Below are 14,528 nucleotides of genomic sequence, written 5' to 3' on the forward strand. Positions count from 1 at the left end.
AAGGAAGCTACAATTCTTAACCCTGTAACTGCTCACAGAGTAGATAAAAGGGAAGGATTAGAGTTTAAATAAGGAAGATAAGGGACAATGAGGAAGAGCTCCAGCCTGAACTGCAGCCAAGACTATTCAGTGCTGCCACTTTTGCTCTTTTTTTTTTTTTTTTTTTTTTTTTTTGGTTTTTTGAGGTAGGGTCTCACTCTAGCCCAGGCTGACCTAGAATTCACTATGGAGTCTCAGGGTGGCCTCGAACTCACAATGATCCTCCTACCTCTGCCTCCCAGTGCTGGGATTAAAGGCATGTGCCAGCACTCCAAGCCTTTTGCTCTATTTCTGTATGAGTAGAAAATGCTCTGAGTTTCTAGAATATATGGTCAAGATAAAATGGGGGTCCAAGGGCTGCAGAGATGGCTTAGCAGTGTTCGCCTGCAATGCCTAAGAACCCAGGCTCAATTTTCCCGGACCCACGTTAGCCAGATGCACAAGGGGGTGCACATGTCTAGAGTTCGTTTGCAGTGGCTGGAGGTCCTGGTGTGCCCATTCTCTCTCTTTCTCTCCCTCTTCCTCTGGCAAACAAATAAATAAATAAAAATAAAGTATTTTTTAAAAATGGGGGTCCAAGAAAACAGAGATAATGTAGGAACCAAAGGAAGGAAAGGTTATACTTTCAAGCAAACACAAATTTTTTTATTTTAGCTGGGCATGGTGGGCAACACCTCTAATCCCAGCACTGTGGAGGCAGAGGTAGGAGGATCACCATGATTTCCAGGCCCCTGAGACTACATAGTGAATTCCAGGTCAGCCTTGGCCAGACTGGAACTCTACCCTGAAAAAAACAAACAAAAATTATTATTTTAACAAATTTAAAGTCTCAGGCTGTGGTCATAAAAGCAACAGGTATTATTTAAATTTACAAACAATTATTTCTTCCAAAAGATGTCATATGTATCTTTTTGTTTTATCAGGGTAGGGTTTCACTCTAGCTCAAGCTGACCTGGAACTCCCTGTAATCCCAGGCTGGCCTCAAACTCACAGTGATCCTCCTACCTCTCTCTGGACTGCTGGGATTAAAGGAACACACAACCATGCCCAGCTTCAATGGGCTTATTTTAATGTTTTAGACCTCTCTTATTGCTGAGCATGGTGGCACATGTATGTGTCAGTACAGGCAAGAGAATGAGAAGCTCAAGGCCAGTCACCACTACATAGTGAGCTGCAAGTCACCTGGAACTACCTGAAACACTGTCTTAAAACAAACAAACAAACTTCCTTATCAAGATAGCCAAATGTTTTAAACATCACTGGTCTATGATAAATAATGACAAAGCATTAGTGATTAAATGTACTGACTGCATTATTTTGATCCTTGTATGCCTTTGATTTAAAAACAAGGACTATTTATAATGCTGCAACAACACCTTGATTGAATGGCATAAGTGCTGCTCACACTTAACTACTGAGGAGTCATAAATGCAGCTAGAACTTACCATGGAAAAACAGGGAGAGGGATATGTTGTGCTTAATTAAACTGAAAACAGGCTTGTCATTTACAATGAGACATGGTGAAATCTTGTTTAGCTCTTTGTCTACTAATGTACTTTCAAAATAAATTTACCTGTTTTTAGGACATGCTCAAGGAATATCTTCTTTTAAAAAAATATTTTTAAGCCAGGCATGGTGGCACATGCCTTTAATCTCAGCACTTGGGAGGCAAAGGTATGAGGATCGCAGTGGGTTAGAGGCTACCCTGAGACTCCATAGTGAATTCCAGGTCACCCTGGTCTAGAGTAAAACCCGACCTCATTAGCCACCTCCCCCAAAAAATTTTATTTTTTGAGAGGGGGGAATGAAGGAGGGAGAGAGGGAAGAATGGAGAATGGGCATGCCTGGGCCTCTAGCCACTGCAAATGAACTCCAGACTCATGTGCCACCTTGTGCATCTGGCTTACGTGGGTACTGGGGAATCAAACCTGGGTCCTTTGACTTTGCCAGCAAGCACCTTAACCACTAAGCCATCTCTCCAGCCCAAGGAATATCTTAACTTGGCAAAAACATAAAATGGTAAGCTTATTAAACCTTCCTAAGTTTTTCTTGCTACTGCAATACTTACTAACTGCCATAGAACTGTGAATGGCCTTGACATATACTTGACATGCAAGGAGATGCAAGTATGCAATCAGACAAAAATGTCAACATGTAACCCCCAGTAGGATTAACAGAGTCAGGACTAAAAACAGTATACCCAAACTTTATTAAAGAAAGAAAAAACAAACACTGTATTGAGACAGCACAGGTTGTATTCCCAACTAACTTCATGAACCCTCACGCTCAATGCTGGGCACTGAACCCGGGGCCCTGCACATTCAGACAAGTGTTCTACTTGGGAGCTATGTCCTCAGCTCTTGTATATTCAGATGCTTTGGCCTCAAACTGCTGGGTTCAAGTAATCACCTTAGCTCAGCCTCATGAGTTACTAAGACTACAGATGTGTACCACTCTATATGGCTATTAGTCCTATAATAAAAAGAATGGTCATGCTGGGCATGGTGCACACGCCTTTAATCCCTTCACTCGAGAGGCAGAGGTAGGATGATCACTGCAAATGTGAGGCCAACCTGAGACCACAGAGTGAATTCTAGGACAGCCTGGGCTAAAGTGAAACCCTACCTTGAACCCCCTCCTTCCCCTCCAAAAAAAGGCCTGATCTGGTGGTCTATCTGGAAGCGCTTACAGAGAAAACACAGGCAACTGCCCTGGGTCACTTCCCTCCAATTTATTCAAACTTCTGTGTTGGGTGGGTTAAGCAAGTTATCTTGTTTTAGATTTACCATACATGTATAAGAAGTTTATCATAACTGGACTAAGATAGTTATCACCCCAAAAATCTATGAAACTCAGAGCGCCAGAACTTGAGAGTTGAGGCTCATGTGCGTAACCCAGCACCACTATGAGTTTGACCTAGTGTGGGGGTGGTTCCCTTGCCTCAGCCTCTTCAGCGCTGTAATTATAGGCAGAGGCCACCTTGCTGAGCGTAAAAGTTACAAAATCAGTGGCTCTTTTTTTCCATTCCACATAGGAAACTAAAACAAGTTCAAAAACCTCCAGCTGTAATGCTTTAGCCAAATGACTGAGGCTCGATTCCCCCGGACCCACGTTAGCCAAATGCATAAGGGGACACAAGTGTCTGGAGTTGTTTGCAGTGGCTGGAGGCCCTGGTGCACCCTTTCACTTTTTTTTCTCTCTCTCTCCTTCTCCCTCTTTCTCTCTGCCAAATAAATAAATATAAAATATTTTTAAAAATAAAAAGGGGAAACCAGACCAAAAGAAATGGATCTAAAATATATGTTAAGAAAATGGAGAAAAAGACTTACCTGTGCTGCCGAGCTGTTTATAAAACCTGTACTCTAAATGCAGCTGTGGAGCCCGAGATTTTATTGGTTCCTGAAATCCAAAAGACAAACTGTGATCAAGTGTAGACAAACATGACTTTTTCTATTCTTAGATTTTCAGAATATACAGAGATATTCAGATATTACATCCTGAGACTACATAATGAATTCCAGGTCAGCCTGGGCTAGCATGAGAACCTACCTGGGGAGAAGAAAAAAAAGTATTATTTTTTGATAGTATAATTATGACTTCTATATGGTGAACAGTTGTTTATTTTTCTCCTTGAGACAGGGTCTTATGTAACCCCAGTTGGTCTCAAACTCTGTATGTAGTTGCAGATGACCCTGAACTTCTGATGCTATTGCCTCCACCTCCCTAGTGCTGGGGGAGTAGGCATGTACCACTATGCCCAGGTTTATGTAGTGCTGTGAAGTGAACCCAGGGCTTCATGCATGATGCAAATTTGAGGCCTTAGCTAAGATAGAGAGTCTGATGTCCAGCAACAACAAAAATTCACCAGCACCCATATAAAGCAGCATTACTCTCAATACTAAAAAAGAAAAAGCAAACCAAGAACCCACTAATGGATCATGGTCAAATGTGACATATATAAAACAAAATTATTCAGACATGACAAAATAATTCCAACAGGTGTAATAACATGGATGAACCCTAAAGCATTATGCTGAGAGAGCTAACAAAAGACAAATATGTAATTCCACTGTACGAAATATCAGATATAGTAAAATTCACAGAAAGAAATTAGAACACTGATTGCTAGGGCTGAGAATAGGAGAATATGAGAAATAGTGTGGGTTAAAAAAAAAAACTTTAGATCCTTTTATTGGTTCATAAGCGTGATGACTGGGTGTTTACGCTCTTGCGTGACGTGTGCCTCCCACTGAACCTTGTTACACTCTGGCACATAACCCGTCTGACATAAAAAAAAAAAAAAACTTTAGCCAGCCGCAGTGGCACACGCCTTTAATCCCAACACTTGGGAGGCAGAGGTAGAAAGATCACTGTGAGTTCGAGGCCACCCAGAAACTACATAGTTAATTCCAGGTCAGCCTGGACCACAGTGAGACCCTACCTTGAAAAACCAAAATAAAATAAAATAAATTAATTAATAAAAAACAATTTTATTTCTCTATTTGCATGTGTGTGCGTGTGAGGGTGCATGTAAGGACCCCTTGATGTTACACATGAATACCAGATGCTTGCACTACTTTCTGCATCCAGCTGATTTGCATGGCTTAGAAATTGAAGCCAGGCCAGCAGAAAGCTCCTTTAACCACTTTAACCACAATCTTCCCAGCTCCAGCATAAAGTTGCAGTTGAGAAAGTTGAAGCATTCTGGATACCATCTTTTATCAGATATTATTTTCAAATGTTTTCGTGGGTTCTATGGACTGCCTTTTCATTGTGCCTAGTGTTCTGAAATACACAGAAAGTTAAAAATTTTGAGCTGGGTGTGGTGGCACACACCTTTAATCCCAACACTTCGGAGGCAGAGGTAGGAGGATCACTGTGAGTTCGAGGCCAGCCTGAGAGTACAGAGTGAATACCAGGTCATATGGTGTCATATTTAAGAAACCACTACCAAATCCAATGTCATAGTATGTTTACTTTATATATATATATATATATATAAAATAAATATATATAATATGTGTATTAAACATAATATAATAAAATATAAACAAATATATATAATAAGTATATATAATTTTTTTTTTTTAGGTTTTTCGAGGCAGGATCTCACTGTAGCCCAGGCTGACCTAGAATTCACTAGGTAGTCTCAGGGTGGCCTTGAACTCACAGTGACCCTTGAACCTCTATCTCCAAGTGCTGGGATTAAAGGCATGCATCACAAGTCTTAAAACTTTGTATTTTTGGTTTTTCAAGGTAGGGCCTCACTCTAGCTCAGACTGGCCTAGAATTCACTCTGTAGTCTCAGGGAGGCCTCAAACTCACTGTGACCCTACTACCTCTGTCTCCCAGTGCTGGGATTAAAGGTATGTGCCACCATGCCCGGCTTATATATTTTTTTTTTGGGGGGGGGGTTGTCTTTAGAGGTAGGGTCTTGCTCTAGTCCAGGCTGACCTGAAACTCACACCGATCCTCCTACCCCAGCCTCCCTAGTGCTGGGATTAAAGGTGTATGCCACCAAGCCCAGCAGTGGATATTTTTTAAAGTTCTTAAAAACTAGAGAACCAGGAGCCCATAATGATGATCCTAAGAAAGCAGAACCGAAGCAGCAGTCACAGGGCTGCCTTGCGTCTCTGTGCCAGATGTTGAGCCCTTTCCATCAAGGACAGCCCATCTGCCAGAATCAAGCTATTCTGGAACACCCATGCCTGCCTGAAATCCTACACCTATAGCAGATGGCTATCTTAAGAGGAGCATGATGCTTGACACAAATTTTGCTTACAATGAAAGAAGCTCAATTACAATAGCTCTAGGTCCCCTTGAATAAGCTAAATAACAAGAGATGAAGCACACAGACAGGACTACTATATTCTAAACTAACTTTAAGATATATTTGAAAGAGAAACAAAGTACTGAGACCCATCATATGAATGACAGAGATTACAATTTAGGATGGCTTGCTTCACTGCTGCGCCCTTCTTCCCTCTCTCCCTTCTTCCTATCTGTGCTAGGAATTGAACCCAGGACCTCACACTAAATTTGCACTCCACTCCTGAACAATAACCCCAAACCCTAGATTCAATTTTAATTATTGGTCATACAAAGCAAAATAAAACAATAAAAGCAAATGAAATGTAATGGTCAATGACTTCAATAATATAAAAGCTTACCTACATAGTCAACTGATAAAAACTTGACAGAAGAAATTTAGAAAGCTGAAAAGAGGGCTAGAGAATGGCTTAGCAGGTAAGGCACATGCCTGCAAAGCCAAAGGACCCCCGTTATATTCTCTATGACCCACAAGGAGGCGCATGCATCTGGAGTTCGTTTGCAGTGGCTGGAGGACCTGGCGGGCCCATTCTCTCTCTGTATGCCTCTTTCTCTCTCTCAAATAAATAAATAAATAAAACATATTTTTTAAAAAACTGAAATATAATCCCAGCACTCGGGAGGCAGAGGTAGAAGGATTGCCATAAGTTCGAGGCCACCCTGAGACTCCATAGTGAATTCCAGGTCAGCCTGGGCTAGAGTGAGACCCTACCTCGAAAAACAAAAACAAAAACAAAAACAAAAAACCTGAAATAATTCTTGAGGGCTAGAGAGACAGCTCAGCAAGCAGTTAAAGGTGCTTGCTTGTAACACCTGAAGGCTTGTGAGTGGTTTCCCAGTACCCACGTAAAGCCAGTACAAAGCAAAGCGGCACATATGTCTGGATTCGTCTGCAGTAGCACTAGGCTCTGGTGTGCCGATTCTCATTCTCTCTCTACTTGCAAATAAATAAATCAAATTAAAAAAAGAAATCTTGGGCTGGAGAGATGGCTTAGCGGTTAAGCGCTTACCTGTGAAGCCTAAGGACCCCAGTTCGAGGCTTGATTCCCCAGGACCCACGTTAGCCAGATGCACAAGGGGGCGCACGCATCTGGAATTCGTCTGCAGTGGCTGGAAGCCCTGGCGCACCAATTCTCTCTCTCTCTCTCTCTCCCTCCCCCTCTTTCTCTGTCGCTCTCAAATAAATAAATAAAATAAATAAAAAAAAAGAAATCTTAAAAAATAAAGGGACAATATGAAATACAGTAATAACAGATTTTTAATTTATATATACAATTTTTTAATATTTTAATTTATTTTTTTTTAATTTTATTTGAGAGTGACAGAGAGGGGAAGAGAGAAAATGGCGCACCATAGCCTCCAGTCACTGCAAATGAACTCCAGATACATGCGGCACCTTGTGTACCTGGCTTGCATGAGTACTGGGAAATCAAGCCTCGAACCAGGGTCCTCAGGCTTCACAGGCAAGTGCTTAACTGCTAAGCCATCTCTCCAGCCCCTATTTTTATTTCTTTATTTGAGAGAAGAACAGAGAGAGAGAAAATGAATGCATGGGAGTGCCAGGGCCTCCAGCCACTGCAAACAAATTCTAAATGCATGCTCCACCTTGTGCATATGGGTTATGTGGGTCCTACGGCTTTGAAGAGTAACCACTAAGCCATTTTTCTAACCCCAGAATTTTTTTTTTTTTTTTTTTTTTTTCTATGTAGCCCAGGCTGACTTGGAACTCACTCTGACTCTGTAAGCCCCAGGCAGACCCCGAACTTACAAGGATCCACCAACCTAATACAGAATTTTAAAGTGATGGGTTATATTCTTTTTGTGGTTTTTTTTTTTGTCACGATTTTATTTTTATTTATTTATTAGAGACAGAGTGAGAATGGGTGTGTCAGGGCCTCTAGCCACTTCAAACAAACTCCAGACACATGTGCCACCATGTGCATCTGATTACGTGGTACCTAGAGAATCAAACCTAGGTCCTTAGGCTTCACAGGCAAGTGTCTAAACCACTAAGCCATCTCTCCAGCCCATTTGTTTGTTTTGTTATTATTGATTGTTTGGTTTTGAAGCAGTCTCACCATAGTCTCTATATAGCCCAAGTTGGCCTCCCTGTCTCAGCGTACGTAGTTCTGGGATTAAAGATTACATTAACAGGCTGGAGGAATTGCTTAGTGGTTAAGGCATTTGTCTACAAAGCCAAGGGACCCAGGTTTGATTCTCCAGGGTCCATATTAGCCAGATGCACGAGGGGTGCAATACGCCTTGAGTTCGTTTGCTAGAGGCCCTTATGCACTCATTCTCTCTTTCTCTCTCTCCTTTTCTCTCTTTCTCCCTCTTTCTCTGTCAAGTAAATAAATAAATAAAAATAAAGTATTTTTTTAAAAATTACACTTACACACACTCCATTTAAGGTATGTTAAGGACTATTTCTTCCTGTCAGTAACTTCAAATAATGAGATGATTAGGGCAAATGTACTAGAGAATATTTTTCTAGAATAAAATTCTTTTTGCTTTCTCTAATAAGACATCTAACCTGTGCAGCTAAAAGCATTTGTCTCCCTTCCTGCTCCCTCTACACCAACAGGCAAAACACAAAACACAAAAAAAGCAGTGCATGATGGCACAAATCTGTAATCCCACTACCTGGGAGGCTATAGAAGGGATAGCCATTTGTTCAAGGTCAGCCTGGGCTACACAGTGAGATCCTGTTGAAAAACAAACACATAAACAAATAAATGTTGGGGATACAGGCTGGTGGTAGAATGTATGCCCACAGAGGTTCAATCTCTACTACTGGGATTTAAAAAACAAAAAAGGCTAGGGAAATGGCTAAGCGGTTAAAGGTGCTTGCTTGCATGCTAACCCTGAAGGCCTGGGTTCTATTCCTCAATACCCATGTAAAGCCAGATGCACAAAGTGGTGCATACATCTGAAGTTTGTTTTCAGGTGGCAAGAGGTCCTGGTATGCAAATTAATTCATTGTCTCTTTTCCTCTCTCTCTTTTGCAAATAAATAACAATGGGTTGTTTTTTTTTTTTAATTTTTTTTGTTCATTTTTTATTTATTTATTTGAGAGCGACAGACACAGAGAGAAAGACAGATAGAGGGAGAGGGAGAGGGAGAGAATGGGCGCGCCAGGGCTTCCAGCCACTGCAAACGAACTCCAGACACGTGCTCCCCCTTGTGCATCTGGCTAATGTGGGACCTGAGGAACCAAGCCTCGAACCGGGGTCCTTAGGCTTCACAGGCAAGCGCTTAACTGCTAAGCCATCTCTCCAGCCCAACAATGGGTTTTTTTTTTTTAATATTTCTTTTAAAAAGCCTAACATGGTAACAAACACCTATAACCCTGCATTTAAGGTAAAGACAGGAGAAAGACTAAGAGCTCAAGGTCAGGGCTAGAGAGATGGCTTAATGTTAAGGCATTTGCCTGCAAAGCCAAAGGACCCAGGTTCAGTTCCCAAGTACCTAAGTAAAGCCAGGTAAACAAGGTGGCTCATATGTCTGGAGTTCATTTGCAGTGGCTAGAGGTCCTGGAGTACCCACTCTCTCTCCCATTCTGTCTCTTTCTCTCAAATAAATAAGCAAATTTTTAAAAAGCTTTAGCTGGGATTGATGATGGAAGAGGCAGGAGGATCGCCATGAGTCTGAGGCCACCCTGAGACTACATAGTGAATTCCAGGTCAGCCAGAGCTAGATGGAGACCCTACCTCAAAACACATGAGTTCTCAGAATGGAACTCAGGTCTTCAAGCTTGCAAAGCAGACACTTTAGCAACTACAGTTGACATCATTAACTATGCAGTGTTACACAGTATGAAATAGTGAATCATCACTCTAACATTGTAACTGAAGAAAAATGGACTATGTGGAATCATATGCACAGGAAAAAGTATACTAGTATTTTTGTGATTGCTCACAACTATTTCCAGTAAAAAAACAGTGAGAGCACTGGGCTGGGCGTGGCGGCACACACCTTTAATCCCAGCACTTGGGAAGCAGAAGTGGGTGGAGCGCCATGAGTTCGAGTCCAACCTGAGATTACATGTTAGTGAGTTCCAGGTCAGCCTGCGCTGGAGTGAGACCCTACTTTGAAACACACACAAAAAAAAAAAAAAAAAAAAAAAAAGCAGTGAGAGCACCACAACATAATCACTACAAACACAGATTCTACTCACCAGTTTGATTGCTACATATTCATTGGTGTAGAGATTTTTACCTAAGGGAAAAACAGAACATATATATTTAGTAAGATTTCTTCTTGGAAATACAAAGCAAAATCTTAGCTTACAGAATCAGAAAGGTGACATTCTTAATGCTGTTCACATATATGAAAAACAAGTTGTAAGTGAAAAGCTAAGCAGATAATGAAATCCAGTAAGAACAGAGCAAAAAACAGTTTGAGAATCTAAAACTTTAAGCTACACAGAATAACTTGTTTTTAAGGAAAAGAAAAATCATCTGGGTATGGGGGCACATACCTTTCCTCTAAGCACTGGGGAATGAGGTAAGGAGGACTACTCTGATTTTGAGGCAACTCTGGTCTAGAGTTAGTTCTGGGTCAGCTTGAGTTAAAATGAAACCCTGGCTCAAAAAAAAAAAAAAAAAAAAAAAAAGCCAGGCATGGTGGTGCACGCCTGTAATCCCAGAACTTGGGAGGCAGAGGTATAGGATCAAGGCCATCCTGAGACTACGTAGTGAATTCCAGGTCAGCCTTGACTAAAATGAGACTCTACCTTGAAAAGCCAAAAAAAAAAAAAAAAAAAAAAAGAGAGAGAGAGAGAAGAGAAAAACAATCTCCAACCCCATCCTGGGCCCCTACATACATACATACAATGTTATTCAATATTTCTCAACTCTTACCCACAAAACAACCATGAAGAAATACCAGAATTTCAAAGAAATTTAAACTTGGGGGAGGAGGAAGGAAGGAAAATCAGGAATTCATAGAGACCTCAGCTACATAGTACACATTAAATACATAGTAAATTCAAGGCCAGACTGGGCAACATGGAACCCTGAAGGAAAAAAGAGGGAGGGAAGGAAAGGAGATAGTTTAAACTTGGGCCTGGCATGTAGCTCAGAGGTAAAGTGGCTGCCTAGCAGGTAAGAACACAGGAAATATTTAAGGAGACCTGCGGCAGCAGCGTATGTACAACCTAGGGATAAACTACAGAAGATAGGAAAGCAAGAAAAGTATCAGGAGCAATATTCTTCCCTTTCTCCTCTCTCCCCCTCAAAGCCTCATTAGAACATGTAGGTTTGCATAGACTAGAGTGAAACCTTGCTTCAAAAAATGAGGAAGGGAGGGAGGAAAAAATAGAATGCATTAGGTGTTGTAGTATTTGCTCTAGGTGTGTCATGACTGTCACCCATTATAAAGCAGAATAGCCATGATGACAAATACCTTGTTCCACAGTCATAGCAACAAAACAAACAAGCAATAAAGTGCTAGTTTAGGTGTATGGCTATTAACAGTCCCAGGTAAAGAAGGGAAGCTCGTGTGCTTAAGCAGCACCTAAACTAAACTTCGAACTACACAGAGAAGATTAGCACACCCCTGCCACAAGGACGACACGCAAATTTGTGAAGTGTTCCTTTTATAGATTTTCTCTTTTTTTATTTTTTTTATTTATTTTTTTTTGGTTTTTCAAGATAGGGTCTCACTGTAGTCCAGGCTGAGCTAGAAATTACTATGTAGTCTCAGGGTGGACTCAAACGCACAGTGATCCTTCTACCTCTGCCTCTGAGTGCTGGGACTGAAGGCAAGCACCACTAGGCCATTGCTTCCATATATTTTTTAAATTTTATTCATTTGTGTGTATGTGTCTGTGAGAGAGAGAGAGAGAGAGAGAGAAAGAAAATGGACATCAGGGTCTCCAGCCAGTACAAACTAAGTACAGACATATGTGCCACCTTGTGCATCTGACTTACATGGGTACTGGGGAACCAAACCTGGTTCCTTAGGCTTTGTAGGCAAGTGCATTAACCTCTAAGCCATCACTATCACAAATCCTACCAAAAAGCCCATCACAAGGTTCAGGGTTGACCTTTGCAATAAATATGGATTTTTTTAGATATTATTTTGTATTTGTATTTATTTAGAGAGAGAGAGAAGAAGAAGAAGAGGAAGAGGAGGAAGAGGAGGAGGAGGAGGAAGAGGAGGAGAAGGAAGAGGAGGAGAGAGGGAGGCCCAGGCACACCAGGGCCTCTAGCCACTGCAAACAAACTCCAGATGCATGTGCCACCTTGTGCATCTGGCTTATATGGGTACTGGGGAATCAAACTAAGGTCTCTAGGCTTTACAGACAAGCATCTTAACTTCTAAGCCAGTTCTCTAGCCCTGCATTGTAGAATTTTAAGGTTAAAAATAAATAAAAACAAAAGGAGGGAGGAAGCCAATGGGCAAGCAGCTTGTAGGGTTACTAAGCTGCTTTGTGATCCCTTCCCACTGTTCAGTTGTAGCCTGGGAGGTGACGCAGCATATAAAAGGAGCAAGGTTGACTGGGGATAGAGACTCCAGTGACAGGGTTTTCCAAGCCATCCTCCCTTGGGTCTCTTCACCCATGCTCCTATAAAGTCACCCAATAAATTCACTGGACAGACCTGTTATTTGATCTGTCAGTGCCCCATCTGGGAAGAACAGATATGACTTTACATTTACCCAAAAAAGTTACAAAGCATACAGAAGCATAAGAAGTAATTCAGGCCGGGCGTGGTGGCGCATGCCTTTAATCCCAGCACTTGGGAGGCACAGGTAGGAGGATCGCCGTGAGTTCGAGGCCACCCTAAGACTACATAGTGAATTCCAGGTCAGCCTGAGCCAGAGTGAGACCCTACCTCGAAAAACCAAACAATAAAAAAATAAATAAATAAATATATAAAAAAAGAATTCAGGGCTGGGGAGATGGTTCAGTGGTTAAAGGCGCTTTACTTGCAAAGCCTGCAATTCCCTAGTATCCATGTAAAGTTCATTTGCAGCAAGAGATCCTGATGTGTCCATACTCCAGTTCGTTCATTCGCTCTCTCTAGCGCATATATACACACAAGTAAGTAAATAAATAAATATAAAAACAAGCAATACAGTCCATGTAACCGATAGAACATATATTTATTCACTTTAAGGAGTCCCCATGCTGCTCAAGACCAAAGCCAAATAGAAAAGCAAGTATAGTCCCTTGTTGCCAGGGAAACCCAAGATCACCTGCACTATAGCCTTGGATTCTATACAGAAGAGAAGCAGAACAGCCACTCCTCCTCAGGGACCTTGAAAGACTACAGGCCTTCTTTATCTACCTCTTTCCTCCACTACAATTTCACATAGCCGGTGTCTAAACATAATTTTTTCCTCTAGAACCTCATAAAAAGGGGTACTTCCCCTATGTTCCTCAATTTCCAGAGCTAGTTTCTCTTTCCATCTCCCTTCCTTCCTCTACCTTCTAACACCTCCCCCCCCCCCCGGACTACCTTGGCATGGTGCTGTAATTCTCCTGATAAAGCTTTTAATTCTACAAGAGTAATTCAGCTTACCACCTCTCATCAAAACAGCTCTCTCTTGGAAATATCAGTAATACTGGGGGCTGGAGAGATGGCTTAGCAGTTATAGTGCTTCCTGGAGAAGCCAAAAGACCTAAGTTCAATTCTCCAGCAACCATGTAAGCCAGATGCACAAGGTGGCACATGTGCCTGTAGTTCATTTATACTTGCTGGAAGCCCTGGGGTGCCCATTCTCTCTCTCTCTCAAATAAATAATAATAATAAAAGAATATTATCAGTAAAAACAAAAAATAAAAGAATATCAGTAATACTGTGAGGCACAATGGCTTATACATCACAAAATGCTACCTGTTCACGTTTGATTACTTTCTACTGTAGAAGCCCCAAAAGAACAGAATATATGTCATCCCCTTGTTATATTAATTGCTAAGAAAGACTCAGTAATTCTGCTGGGCTAAGCATCCCTGAAATAAATTCCTCTGCCAGCAGCAAATGCATCCTTAAATTGAACAAGCCAACATAAAACAGACATTTGGAAATCTAGACAATTAACACAGCCACTATTCTCAGGACTCAGAAATTCTGCACTAGAAGAATTTTAAAAAAGCTTGCTCATTAAAATGAGTAACTTCAGCTGGGCGTGGTAGCACATGCCTTTAATCCCAGCACTTGTGAGGCAGAGGTAGGAGGACCACTGTGAATTCAAGGCCACCCTGAGACTACATAGTGAATGCCAGGTTAGTCTGGGCTACAGCAAGACCCTACCTTGAAATCCTCCTGAAAAAAAAGAGTAACTTCTTCAGCTAAAAACACAAAAATATATCAACAGCTGTGAGAAAAGGCAAGCAGTTAATAGATAGACAAATACTAGGGCTGGAGAGATGGCTTAGTGGTTAAGCGCTTGCCTGTGAAGCCTAAGGACCCCAGTTCGAGGCTTGATTCCCCAGGACCCACATTAGCCAGATGCACAAGGGGGCGCAAGCATCTGGAGTTCATTTGCAGTGGAGTTGCAGTTTGCAGGGCTGAAGGCCCTGGTGCGCCCATTCTCTCTCCCTCTATCTGCCTCTTTCTCTGTCTGTCGCTCTCAAATAACAAATAAATAAAAATAATAAAAAAAGAAAAATACTATAGATGAGTTGGCATACTGAGCATCCAAAGCTTTTA

At 41.5% G+C, this 14,528-nt stretch overlaps 1 protein-coding gene and 2 non-coding genes across 10 annotated transcripts in view; 2 read left to right on the plus strand and 1 right to left on the minus strand.

Annotated features, from left to right (window-relative positions):
- The window catches only part of Csnk1g1 (casein kinase 1 gamma 1), a 129,989-nt gene that overhangs the window by 76,467 nt on the left and 38,994 nt on the right, over positions 1-14,528 (minus strand). For 7 of the 8 annotated variants that reach the window (XM_004662540.3, XM_004662541.2, XM_004662537.2 and 4 more), the window contains 2 exons: positions 10,046-10,086; positions 3,369-3,438 (listed from right to left, as the gene is read on the minus strand). In XM_004662540.3, the coding sequence (XP_004662597.1) occupies positions 3,369-3,438; positions 10,046-10,086 (111 nt within the window). The remainder of the gene's footprint in view (positions 1-3,368; positions 3,439-10,045; positions 10,087-14,528) is intronic. The other variant, XM_045160140.1, reaches the window with a different exon arrangement.
- On the plus strand, positions 4,223-4,327 carry LOC123464308. The gene has a single exon (XR_006639534.1). It is a non-coding gene; the product is annotated as a small nucleolar RNA U13 (small nucleolar RNA).
- LOC123464220 lies at positions 11,371-11,473 on the plus strand. Its single transcript, XR_006639457.1, has one exon. It is a non-coding gene; the product is annotated as a U6 spliceosomal RNA (small nuclear RNA).

The sequence above is a fragment of the Jaculus jaculus genome, chromosome 10, assembly GCF_020740685.1.
Source record: "Jaculus jaculus isolate mJacJac1 chromosome 10, mJacJac1.mat.Y.cur, whole genome shotgun sequence".
Taxonomy (NCBI): domain Eukaryota; kingdom Metazoa; phylum Chordata; class Mammalia; order Rodentia; family Dipodidae; genus Jaculus; species Jaculus jaculus.